This window comes from Phyllopteryx taeniolatus, chromosome 17 (assembly GCF_024500385.1).
Source record: "Phyllopteryx taeniolatus isolate TA_2022b chromosome 17, UOR_Ptae_1.2, whole genome shotgun sequence".
Taxonomy (NCBI): Eukaryota; Metazoa; Chordata; class Actinopteri; order Syngnathiformes; family Syngnathidae; genus Phyllopteryx; species Phyllopteryx taeniolatus.
In genome coordinates, this window is record NC_084518.1 from 1,569,430 (window position 1) to 1,582,830 (window position 13,401).

The 13,401-nt window shown below is 46.6% G+C and overlaps 1 protein-coding gene across 7 annotated transcripts in view; it reads right to left on the minus strand.

Annotated features, from left to right (window-relative positions):
* Positions 1 to 59: 59 nt before the first annotated feature.
* Positions 60 to 13,401, minus strand: part of LOC133467178 (glutamate receptor 3) — a 47,971-nt gene continuing 34,629 nt past the window's right edge. For 2 of the 7 annotated variants that reach the window (XM_061751737.1, XM_061751740.1), the window contains 5 exons: positions 13,094 to 13,292; positions 9,095 to 9,342; positions 6,508 to 6,622; positions 1,496 to 1,744; positions 60 to 1,410 (listed from right to left, as the gene is read on the minus strand). In XM_061751737.1, coding sequence (XP_061607721.1) covers positions 1,499 to 1,744; positions 6,508 to 6,622; positions 9,095 to 9,342; positions 13,094 to 13,292 — 808 coding nt within the window. In that variant the 3' untranslated portion in view covers positions 60 to 1,410; positions 1,496 to 1,498. Of the gene's footprint in view, positions 1,411 to 1,495; positions 1,745 to 1,823; positions 2,962 to 6,507; positions 6,623 to 9,094; positions 9,343 to 13,093; positions 13,293 to 13,401 lie in introns of those variants that run through there. The other 5 variants (XM_061751739.1, XR_009785160.1, XM_061751742.1 and 2 more) reach the window with 5 other exon arrangements.

The following is a 13,401-nucleotide window of genomic DNA, read 5'->3' on the forward strand; positions in this document are numbered from 1 at the left end:
ACGGTAATGGCCATCTTGTCAAAACTCTTTTCTGTGTGTAGTTAACAACAAACAAAAGGTGAATACAAACCAGCTTTTATTAAGGAAGTGCTTTGTGAGCTTTCCTCCGACGCTAGTTTGTCCATGCATGCCGCTCATGTTTGCCGTACAAATCATTAAAAACAACCTCGATCAAATACTATTGGGCATTTGCTAATAACGTTCCATGGAGAGTGGGGGCACGTCAAACAAATGCGAATGACCTGTAGCATTTTGAAGTTTGTAAAAAGTTCTTTTTTATAAACGTTTGCGTTTGTACAGCTCATCTCCTGCAATAAATGCATAGACACAGAAAGGGTGGAGGGGAAAAAAAAAGTCAAAATCTTCAAATTAACTATTGTAGATTCTGCAATCATGTGAGCAGCATCTGCGAGTGTACAAAGTGTAAACCATAAACCCAGTTAAGCATTTGGAATATTATGTCATGAATTGTCTCAAATTCAAAGTTCAATATGGCACTAAGTGACAAAAAAAGTGAAACTCAAAAGACCTTGGAGCAATTGTAGCTAAATGCAGTCATTTAGCTTCGCATTCTCTACATTTCTCATAATTGAGCTTCAAAATGATACCGGGGATGACGTCCGTTTGATTACAAAGACAGAAAAAGCTTAAACCTTAATTGACGCTCGTCCTAAATATTATGACACTTAAAAGTCTTAAGAGGAAAACAAGAGAATGACTTCACCAAATATAATAACAGTTAAACAACATAAGATTTCACCACAAAAATAAGTCCCGAAAGCAAGGGTCACAAACATGGTTGCCGCCGAGGACGACGCCAGCAGCCTGCGGGCGGACATTGTGATTTTCTAGGAATGTCATTTGAAAATGCAAAGACTTGCAGAGTTAAATAGAAAAAAATCTCACCTTGTTAACTTTTCAGAGAAATCATTAACATGATGACTAATGAATAATAGCACACTGTATAATTAAAGGTAATTTGGGCAAATTGGTTATTTCAGAAGTGTGTGGCAAAATGAATCAGTAGCCAAGAAATACTTGAGCGCTCAGATTGAAAAAGGTGGGTGACCCCTGCTCTAAAGGATCCAAATCGGGATGTTTTCCATTCCAAATCATCCAAAATCTTCAAGGTGAACATCGCCAAAGTTCCACTCTCAATTGCGCACACATTTAATTCGAAGTGAATGTCAATTGCCACGACGCCGAAAGCTCCGTTAAGGCACTGTGAGAGGAAAGAGAACCTCTACAAGTCCGGCGGCGTCACGGCCGTGTGTCGCTGTGACGGGCGGGCCTTGCCAAACGCTTCGCGCTGCCCAGCCCGGCGGCGGGGGGGGGGGGGGGGGGTCACAGAGTCTCACACACACAGTGGTCGCTCCCATCCGGCTGGGAATTTGGCACCCAAAGTCTCCTCTGCGGAAGGCGAAAGATGCGCGTTACGTCTGGAACGCACAACATTTTGTAAAATGCTCACGGGATGGAGAAAGGCCGTACGCACCCTTTAGATTTTGACGCTCTCTGTCCCGTACACGTTGTAGCCTTCACGGTACGTGGCAAAATTCTGGGTGTTCACCGGAGGGGCTGGCTTAAAATTTTGGGCGTTCTTTGCCAGCTTGAGTCTTTTGGTCTCTTGCCGAGACTTGTAGCAAAACTCTATGAGCGCCACAGTCATAGCCAGGCCCAGCCCCCCCACCAGAATATAGAAGACCCCTGCCACATTGCTCAGGCTTAGTGCACTTGTCTTGTCCTGGGGGAGGTAAAGACCACCATTGAAGCTTTTTGGGAACTGGCGCAGTGTAGCTGCAAAGCATAACATCATATCCTGCACAACTCTGACTACACTTGCTCCCTTCAGGAGGCCAGTTGGAGTTATTAACTAACGACGACTACGAAGGTGAATGCAGATAAGTCTTAACGGCTGCTACTCGAGTCTAAAAGGAAGGCGGTCGTGGTCGTACAGGTCTACGCATTAAACCCTCATTTAACTACCTCCAACTTACTCTAGTTGCCATTTTGCTGCTATTAAACGCCAAACAATAATATTGAACGCAATTTATGAGTTTCCTCATTTGCAATGTGAATCATACAAATATGCGCTTACTTATTGTACGACATTGTTACAACTATAGCTGTGGCATGATTATTTCATCAGTGTGAGAAAATATGAGCTCAGTACTTATTACTACCTTATTACATTATTATTACAACTAGGAACTGCCAGATGACATTTCCATTAATAAATGGTCAAACAAAAGTTCATTTGCTTATTATGACCTTGTTACATTGTTATTACAACTATTATGTATTACTAAATGGGAGAAAATATGAGCCCATTGGTTTATTACTATGTTATTACATTGCTAATGCACATTTGAGCTGTTCCTCGCTGGTTTATTACTAGTCTTGTTATGATTGTTTCTCACTGAGACAATCCCGTGAGAAGCTTGACTTTTAAGACACCCCTCCTAGGTCCAAGTGGTATTTAAAAGTCAGCAGGGATTTTGTCAGGAAGTGAGAAAACAAGCCGGTAAACGTGAGTTTGCAAATGTAAACCCCGATAAATTCCATTTCAATAGCAGCCTGGATGATTAAATAGCAGCAGGATGGTTTCATTCAAACGTTGCTTGATGGCATGAGTTGAAAAAGCTGCGTGTGATCATGCTGCAACTTCAAAATTCAAAACGGTAAACTTTGACATGCATGAACCATGATCATCCAGTAACTATGTGTGAGGTGAGGTAGCTGTACAAATGTTGCAGGTGCAGCTAGGATGTCAAGAGATGCATACGAACAACTCGGCCACAATGCAGTTTCTGGCAATCAGTATAAAAAGACCTGCAGCGACTGACCTTACTTCCCGAGTCCTTGGTTCCGCATTCACCTTTATCGTACCACCATTTGTTTTTCAGCTTGTCTAAGATGCCTTGTTCACTGAGTTTCAATACTGCGAGGTTTACTGGAGTTCTTCACGTGGGAAATAACATAAATAACATTTGATTATGTTATTTTATGTTATTCAACTTTGTCAACGACTTGATAACTGTGCAAAGCGATCACAAGTAGGGTGCTGGCCAAGACATGACAGATAGCAAGCAACACTAGATCCATAAATACACGTCAGTAGTATACAGCTTATGTATGCCCTGAGCCTACAGACCCTAGCGTGCCAGACCCTACCCGTTTCGCTTTGAGTAATCGGCACACGCTGACCGGCAGGCTGAAGTTTGCACGGTGCAGAAGCCGCTGCGAGATGCAGTTGAAAAGCTGACGACTCTCGACTGCTGCGAGCCAGCTGGATCCGACAAGAACCCTTTGTTGACTCCCAAAATGAAGCTCGTGGAGGTCTAATGCCTCACAAAACGGGAAGGGTGTGACAATTGCACTACTCACAAAAACTTCGGGATATTCGCGGTTCGGATTCGGCTGCTTCTGGATCAACCTGAAATGCACTATGACCTCGACAGGCGAACGTATTTGACCTTCTCCGACTGGTCAATGCGGCACTACTTTTCGCACAACTTGCTGTCCTCTTAACGAGGAGCTGAACAGAAAAATTCACAGCAGGTGTTTGAGCCATGAACATTTCCAAGGACGTCCACTTTCCTGCCTCTCTGTGACTCCTCCGGTCTCGCTGTTGCCGCCCGCTCATGACACGCTGACACTTTCAGCTCAGAGGCCACGTTCCGCTGAGAACATCCGCTTTGAAGCCTCGCCATGATGAGCTACAGCTGAGAAGTTCAACCGCTGACAACTTTATGGAGGGGGGGGGGGGGGGGGGGGGGGGGAATCATTCCTTCCTCTCGAACTCCATCTTGTACCTCAAATTAGATTTTTACAAAACAACTGAGTTAGAGAAGACTAAATCAAAAGTTTAGACAAGTTCAAATGAGGTTAGCTTGTCAAGGTCAGAGTGCATTTTAGTTTTGTCCTGAACTTTCACATGACGGACAAATATGCCAAACGTTTTGTCAGTCACGCATACGACATCAACATCGACTTTGGCAAGATTTTGTTTCCTTGATTTCCAAGATTTCTCAACTTGTTTCCGTATTTCATAAAGAACGCCGTGTTTGTAATCTGACAGCATCAAATATATTCTTTTCACCGCTGTGACCTCCACTCGCTCACATGCACACAATTACTCACGCGCATTACGAATTAGACGATCCGCAGAACGCTTTGGAAGGTGAAGTTACGACAATTCGGTTCAACTGGTAAACGACATCGAATGTGCCGGAGCATCATGACGAGAAGAAGGAAGAGAAAGCAGAAGAAAAGACGAAAGCTGCTGCCGTCTCGGAAGCCACGAGGGCCGCCGCAAGCAGTGGGAATCAATAACCCCGTGAGGATAAGTGCCATTGATTAGAATGGCCTCATTTATATTTTAGGTTTTCATTACTTGAGTCATATATTTTTGCATACTTCTAACCTGCACATTAGTGGCTATAAAATGGGATGGAGTGAAAGTTCCTTTCTGTATTTTCTTGCGTGGACGCTAGTGCAAACGTTAAAGCTTTGGCAAACACACAAAATAGTGACAACAAGATCAACTTTTCGTATCTTGCCTTGGTTGTGGTTTTCCGCTTATTCTTGGGTAAATTCACAACTTTACCCTTCAAAATCACACCTTCAAACGTGCAAAACCTCAACATACGTGGACAAACATTCATCAGATTGAATCCCATCACATTCGATTTAGTTGCTGTAAATAGGAAAAAGTGTAGCGTGCCCGATGAGATGTTGCCATGAATGTTCGTTCTCTTTTTCCCAGCGGCTGTTGCGTGCAATATATTTCCAGCTGGCTGTCTGATTACCCGCACGGGCGTTTGTGAAAGTCAAACAAGGGCAACAAAAGGTTGGCAGCGGCTCGTCTAGCGCCCCCCCCCCCCCCCCCCCCCCCCCGACCCGAGCGAGGGCCCGACGGCTCGCTTTTTCGTCTCGACTGAATTTCTGTGAGCGCTTGGTTGGCGCAAGCTGAAAGAAAGGCAGCGATCCCCCGCTGGGACTTTTTTGTGAGCACTGCACATTGCCAGGGAGCTCGTCGGTGAAATCTTGCACGTCATGACAGTGACAATGTCCCAGAATTCAGCACTGTACAAAAAGTTCAGGGCCTTCGTTGCATTTGTTGTTTGTTGTAACCACACACACGCTTTAATCGTCAGTGTCTTTGTGAATCGCAGATGATTTGTTTGTTTTATTTGTATTTGATTTTGAAATGGGTTACTACAGCACACAGGCAAATCTGAATTTGGAGTTGCAAGACTGCAAGTGTAGTACCACGTAGTGCCACGACACGCCGGGCAGCACTGAGCTGTACAGAAAGAGTTGCGACGTAATTTAGAGCAAAAAACAGGCAGAGAAGATCCCGAACTAAACTCAAGTAACTGTCGAGAAAACACGCCTGAGACTTGGATACTCGCTTTGTATACGTTGCTGCTCCGTGTTTGTTAAAGTAACACTTTCGTAACATCCATGCTAATTTGTTAGCCTGTCTATGTACGCCTGTCATTATAGGTTAGCATTAGGCTAGCACACGTTTGTCAATATGGGTAAACATTTCAGCGCTTGAATACACAATGCTTGTCTTTTGTTTTTGTTTGCCAGTATTAGAGTAAACAAAATGGGAGTGACGAATAAAAAGCTCGAAGTAAGCATGTTGGGCAGCGCTTTCAAAACTTCGACAAATACTACTGAGGAATACTTTAAAACAATGTGGTTTAAAAAAAACTCAAGTGGGTTTTAATATGTTTCAATGTGTTGGAGTGGTAAAACTATTTAAAAAAAAAAAAAAAAAACGTGAAGTTTTTAAATCGCATTTTTTCACCTTTTGCGGGGCAGCCTGGAACATTTTACATACGAGCGAGGATGTATGTGCTGCAATGGATGGGCAACATTGTTTTAGTCAAGTATGTCAAAATGACTTCCAAAATTAAAAACAAAACAAAAAAGGGTCACAAAAACAACAACCTGCAACTTGTAACTTTTGCACAGTACCGTATACACAAGTTTGTAGACAAGAAAAAAAAAAAAAAAAAACGGGGATGTGATGGTGTATGTGGCACAAATGGGGGGCCCCCGGTTACCTCGTGCAGGGTTCCGCCACGCGGCGGTGAGTACGGCGCCAACTTCTTTGTCTCATTAGAATTCTCACGTTTGCCTGCGATGCTTCGTCCCCTCAAGACAACGCTGTTCCCTGCGCCGGCACCCCAGCGCCCACCGAGGCGCTCGGAACGTTAGCCTTAACAAAAGCCTTCGTGTTGCCATGTGGTTAGAAAAAGCCGGCAGAATAAATGCTTCCCGTCTTTCTGAGCCACACAGCAAACACCTACTCTGTCCCGAAAGGGAATGAATCCAGACTGATTAGCCAAGTAAAGGGTTCCCATTTGATCGCAGCAGCACAAAAATAGCGGGGAAGAATGTCGAATTGGGCCAAAGTTGACTTTGAAGCGAGGTCAGCCTTGCCGATTACTCGCTTTTAGGAAACCCGACTTTGGTGACATGGAGGCTGACCTTAGAGTCACCTCCCCCGCTGCCGCACTCTCCTTTGTCGTACCACCATTTGTTTTTCAATTTGTCCAAGAGGCCTTGCTCATTCAGTTTTAACACTGCCAGGTTAACAGCATTTCTTGAAACGATAAAACATAACTTGTAAGAAAAGGAACAGGTCCGTGAGAAATCTAATCGTGGCAATAGTCATGATAGTTGCAGCTGTTCATTAGGGGAGCACAGAAGGGACAAATTGGTGGAGAATTTTCATTTGTGTGCAAAGGTTAGAGCCACTTTGACATCCCTTCTTAGAGAGGTGGCATGGAGAGTCACACTGTTTGTACATACACTACGCACTCCGAAAAAGCTCCGAGGATATTTGACTTTCGGGTGAAATGAACTTGACCTTTGAGAGACTTTGACTTGTTTTTTTTTTTACTTGCTGTTCGACAGCAAGAGCCAAGTGGCAAAATTCCCAGCAGGGATTTGATGCGTGAAAACCTCCACGTCTATGCCTTTCTGTGACTCTTCCGGTCTCTCGGTTGCAACCTGCTGATGGCGCTGCGGCCCTCTAAGCAAACCCCTAACCGAAGAGGAAAAACAAAGACTGGTCTAAATCAAGGTTTCTTTTCAATTTTAACATACAGGAGGCAGTCCAGGCGGCACGGCGGAAGACTGGTTCGAGCGTCTGCCTCACAGTTCTGAAGTCCGGGGTTCAAATCCCGGTCCCGCCTGTGTGGAGTTTGCATCTCCGGGCGCTCCGCTTTCCTCCCACATCCCAAAAACTGCTCTACTAGGTTGATTGACAACTCTAAATTGCCCGTAGGTGCGAATGTGAGTGCCAACGGTTGTTTGTTTGTATGCGCTCAGCGATTGGCTGGCAACCAGTCGAGGGTTTACCCCGCCTCCTGCCCGAAGATAGCTGGGCTGGGATCCAGAAGCGGCTCAGAAAATGGATGGGTGGAGGAGGCAGTCCGTTATTGCATTGAGAACAAGTGAATGTTATTTATCGTCTTTCCTGGAATATTAATATCACTTTTTAGGGGGGGGGGGGAAATGGAACCACTAATGTTGCATCGTCAAAGAGTGCAAGCCATTTGCGACACATGAGATTGGGCAATAATTTGTAAAAATAAGTATCCACGTGGGAGGAAAATATGAAATTGAGTTGAAGTTTCTGCCCGAGATCAGCAATATATTTGACAGATATTTGGACTTGGACCACAGAACTTTTAGTTGCAGCCGTCGAACGTTGACATCGCTCTCAAAATGGAGTTAGCCCACTCGTCTTCTCGGCGGCTCAATCGTTTGGTGTCGTCTCCATCCATCCATCCATTTTCTGAGCCGCTTCTCCTCACTAGGGTCGCGGGCGTGCTGGAGCCTATCCCAGCTGTCATCGGGCAGGAGGCGGGGTACACCCTGAACTGGTTGCCAGCCAATCGCAGGGCACATAGAAACAAACAACCATTCACACTCACAGTCATGCCTATGGGCAATTTAGAGTCTCCAATTAATGCATGTTTTTGGGATGTGGGAGGAAACCGGAGTGCCCGGAGAAAACCCACGCAGGCACGGGGAGAACATGCAAACTCCACACAGGCGGGGACGGGGATTGAACCCCGCACCTCAGAACTGTGAGGCTGACGCTCTAACCAGTCGGCCACCGTGCCGCCTGGTGTCGTCTCATTATGTCAAAATGTAAACAGCAGAGGACTGTTTATAAAAACAAGTGCAATTGAACCATTCGTGGATCAAACACTTGTTGTGCATTTTGGCCATTCAGCTTCTCATTCGACATACGCAAGTTGTGAAAAAGTACTGAAACACTGCAGAGTTGGACACGTGCATTCAACAGTTCAGAGTTCATCGGTAAAGGTCAGAGTCGGGGCTTGGCATTGCCTGTTTTGGTCAGCAGCCACTGTGGCCAATGGCTTCCCCGAGTCAGTAGCCACTCAGCAATTTCACTTGCCACAATTTTGACCAATAGGGTAAAGGTGGGTGAGGGTGGGCGGCTTTCCTGTAATATATTATTCAACGCAGGTGTGTGTCTGTGGGAGGGGGCGGGGGGTTGACATAACTTTTACACGTCGAAATGCAACCTAGCAAATTGGCTGGATAGCCGCCACTGTAGAAATTCACCGGCATTTGGCCGGTTGGCAGGTGTTAATGTCAAGACCTGGTTGCAGTACATTTTGGGTTCATCCTGAAATTTCACCCGAAAGCAAAATGTCCCCGACTTTTCGTGAGCAGCGTATAAGTGACGTGTGCGGGATGGGGGGACGACCATTGTTGGATTAGCAAAGAGGACGTTCAGCATGCTGCTTAACATTCATCACAAGAAACTTGTTCTACTTGCAAATGCAGACATACCAAAAAAAAAAGTACCATTAGGGTGCAAAGACACCACAGCAAAAAAAAAGTGGGATGAGGGAGGACATTAAAATGTAAAGGTCAGGAGGTGAGGAACAAAAGAGAAGATGGCCGATTGAAAATGACTCATGACGCTCTCCACCCGGGAAGAGAACAAGAATGAAGGAATGTGAAAAGGTGACATCAGGGTGGGTGGAATTGTATAACAACATGGAGCACATTGTTATATTATCCCACCCACCTTAATGCGGAGCCTTTGGGCGTGGCCACGCCGTAGCCTTTGGAGTCGAGGTTGCCGCCCACTTTCATGGTGTCGCACGGCTTGCGCTGCTCTATGTACTCGTTCATGGTGGACTCCAGGAGAAAGGCGAACTTGCCCTTCGACTTTCGTACCCGGGAGACCCCGTCGGGTGTTGTCTTGGCGAACACCGACGGTTCCGCCGATTTCATGTACGACCACATTTTCTCATAAACGGCTATTTTGGAGCGCTGCGTTTGGAGGGAAACACACACGAAAGCTGTTAGGTTAGGCACTCACAAACATTGACAGCAATACAAAAATGACATTTCAGACATCTGAGTTACGAATCGCTCGATAGGCCACACGTCAACACGCGAATACTACACTCTGTGTGTGTGTGTGCCTTTCGCTGGAATTACACTTTATACACCCAGTTTTCTTTCATTGTGTTTTTATATTTTACAATACAGCACTGTTTTTCTTCGTTAAAAAACGTAACCAAAAGAAGTGTGGTGCTTTTGGGGCGGGCTGGAACGGACCAATGACATTTCAATTTATTTCAAGGTGGAAAATCAAGTCAAGGTACCGCTGATTATGCAAGCGTGTGCGAATAGTGGCCGCCTTGGGAGACCTCCCATGTTCTTTGCTCAAAAATGATTTGATGTGTCAAAATGTAAAAGTGGAGTGAGAAATGCGTTGTGTGTTTGAAACGATTCCTAATTAACGGAAACCAAGTTTTTGGTTTTTTACAAGCGCATGCTCAGTTTTGACTGACAGTCAGAAGTATTCAGTAATTGTAATTGTTCCTTTGGAAGATAAAATATCAAATCGAACCAGTCAATTAGTTCGAAAGTATTTCTCCATTCCAACGGAACTCAATCGCCAAAGCGGTCCACTTTGTGGTGGTGGCACAATACAGCGGTGAGACCATCCCAACAACACGCTAGCACATAACGGTTATGCTAATTCAGTTAACGAGTGCAGTTAGTTGAGCCTTTAAGCCGAGCGGCGAGGCGGCGCGCCGGCGGGCCGGGCGCCAGAGGCCTGAGGTCAGACCATCTGGCAGCACAGCAGAGAGAAACGACGACCGCGTTCCCGCCGGAGAGGAACACGCGGGAATGACCTCGTCCTTGCGCCCGATCCCGCGAGCGCCTCGCAGCTTCCAGTCGCAAACGCTTGTTTTTGACATAGAAAAAAAGCGGAGAGCTCTTTTCCAAAAGACGACGACATCCGAGGTGGCGCTCGCTGATGGAGCGCGCGTGTAGACCTGCTCCAGAAGGTTTGCCCACACATAACGTCTGCTCTCGAGCATGTTCGGATTGTGTTTTAATGTCATCGAGGTAAAGTTTGTGGAAAATTGCACGTTGGAAGCCAGATTTCCTTTTTGTCCCAATAATCCAAATGGATTTGAAGCGGGCCAGCACGGTGCCCGAGTGGTTACATCCGCCTCGCAGTTCTGAGTTCAAATCTCTGCTCTGACCTTCCTGTGAGGACTTTGTACGTTCTCCCCGTGCTTGTGTGGGCTTTCTCCAGACTACAAGACTACATTGGAGTGAAAGTTGGCCACACATGGTGGTTGTTCGCCTACGTCTGCCCCGTGATTGGCTGGCGACCGTGCCAAGGTGTACCCCGCCTCTCGCCCAAAGTCAGCCGGGTCGAGCTCCAGCTCACCCGTGACGATCGGCGCCACAGAAAAAAACGGACGAACCGACTTCAAGCTGAGGGAAAAGGAAGTGACGAGACAACGAGACAAGGAGGTGCTGAGGAACAATGTCGAAGTCAATTAAGGAGCTTCATTTAGACATTAGTATTGCTTTCCTGCCGTCTTGCAACAAGTTGTTGTCAGGGAACTGTGTTGAAGTGAGTTGAGGAGTTTCATTCTGAGGCTGCTTGGGCACCAAAAGCATTGGAGGTGTCAGCTGAAGGTGAAATTAGGACCTATAGCGCTTTGAATAGGCGCCATCAAGGGCAGCGTCATTGTCATTTATTGCTGTCGTTGGATAACGTGAACTTCTGCAGAACACGGGCGGGCGAGCGGTGCCGCATTTAAGCGGGATAATGCGACCTTCCGCTTGAGCTGAGGGAAGACGAAGCGCCCCGGAGGAAAACTTTTCATTAGCTGGAAATGTCTTCACGAGGCCATTTGTCACCGCGCCGCTTACGGCGCAAGCGCCATAACCAAAAGGCAGACGGGCAGAAAAATGAGCACGCTCCGAATCACTGGCGCACTCATTTGAGAAGTTTTGGGGGGGGGGGGGGGGGGGACATCATGACATTTTGTTTGTTATTCCGTGCATATTTAGCTTGTGAATGAGCTTGTGAGCCCGCTGCCCGCCACAGCAAAATAAATAATTCACTGCGAACGTAACAGATTGTGAGCTCCAGCTATACCACGTGAATCATTCTTGACATATGCACAATTTTCCATCATCGCGGTATTCATGTCAACACGTCGGAGAAGACAATAATAGCTGACGACAGTCCTGACTGTGCTGTAAAGACACGTCTTGCGGAATGCCTGGCCTTTTCCTCCTTATTATTGCAACTGCAGAGAAGTCAGCTCATCGTGCGAGCGAGGGACCGGGATGCAGTCAAGACGAAAGTAATATCAAAAGAATTGCTTTGCTTCTTTCGAATTCCAGAAGAACCTTGTAAGGAATTCCAAACGAGAATTCGAAACCATTTAACGCGACGGAATTGACAAGGTTATGGTCGAGCGGAAGACACAGCGCGGCCGGACTCTCGTCCTTCCCTCGCGGGATCCGGAAGTCGCGTGAGTCCTCTTTTCAGATGACGGCCGGTTCTCCTCAGCGGCTCCTCACCGAACCGTTTCTTGCCTGTTCTCAGGCTGATCGTTATCAGCATGCGTGTAGTGCACGTGCGTGTGCATTCACAGCCCAGTGTGGTCGGTTTTAACCGACAAAAGCTCGTGTTTGCGTACCTGGTGTCCGTAGAAATATACCTGATAGCACGTAGCGAAGCCAAATGCGCTCAGTAACACGCTTATAATCATAATAATAATGCTGTGTACCAGACTCCCTCTCCATAACCCAAAATGATTCTGAAGGAGGCCACAACGGATCTCGGAGATGTTCTCATGAAACGTCGAGTTAATGCGATGAGTCACCAGAAAGCCTGTCAAGTATTCCTCCTCCTCCTCGAATATGACATTGAACCTGGCATACAGTAGCTCATGTCCCTTCATAGCGAGATTGGGTGTTTTTCTGGATGTTCTGCACAAAATGTACGAAATGTTTGTTTTTATGTAGCTTCAAAAGTGAAGAGACGAGGGAAGAAGAAGGTTTTACCATGAATAGATAACAGCCCCGAGCAGTCGCTTCCTATTTTCAGCTTCATTTCAGCTCGGGTGAATTCGCAGTCGCAGTTGCATCTTTTCCCTAAATTTACGAGATGGCGGGCGCAGCGAGGTAGCGCCGACCTTCCGCCACACTAATCCTAGCGATTGCCGCATGTCACCGCTTTCGGACCTCGGCTCAGACGGCGCTGTTACGCTTGGGCGCCTTTCAAAATGGGCTGCGGAGACCTAAAGGCTGCGGGAGGAAACTGGAATTCCTGGAGAAAAGCCACGCAGGTACGGGGAGAACATGCAAACGCCACACAGGCTAAGAGGGCCTTTGATGCTCGATAATGATAATGACGATAATGATAAAATATCAACATTAAGAATAACACGGGCAGGTGTAGCGCTTCTGGGGGCTCCTTTGCACGCAGATAATTGTTGCTCAATTATTGTTCTTACAGCCTTTTGGAAAATTCAGTCAGACAATTATCTCGGGGAGCCTTGAGTCCTAATCAGAGTTTAGATAACGACATTTTCAAGCTTTCGTTTGCATTTACAAGCGTCGCTGCGTATATATTTACAAAAAAAGTTAAAAAACAAAAGCGAGCAAATTCGATTCTCGAGTAACAATTCATGTAACACAGAGCGCTACTTTACGAGTTCTATGTCGGAAATGTAATCTTCGACACGACGCTCACCCTGAAGAACTCCTTGGTGGAGCCGGAGTCTAACGTCCCGTACGCGATCTCGGTCTGCTTGGCCAGGTCCTCGGCGCTCTCGATGGGCGAAACCATCCTCTCCACGGTGAGGAAGGCCGCCAGGTTGGCCGTGTAGGAGGAGATGATGATGAGGGTGAAGAACCACCACACCCCTCCGACGATGCGACCTGACAGTGACCTGGCGAGACGAAGCAGAGCGTTCGGGAGACGTAAGAGCGGCGAGCTCCTTTCTGCCGTTTGACTTGAAATCCTTCAACAGACACGATAAGCATGAGAACAAGAACAAA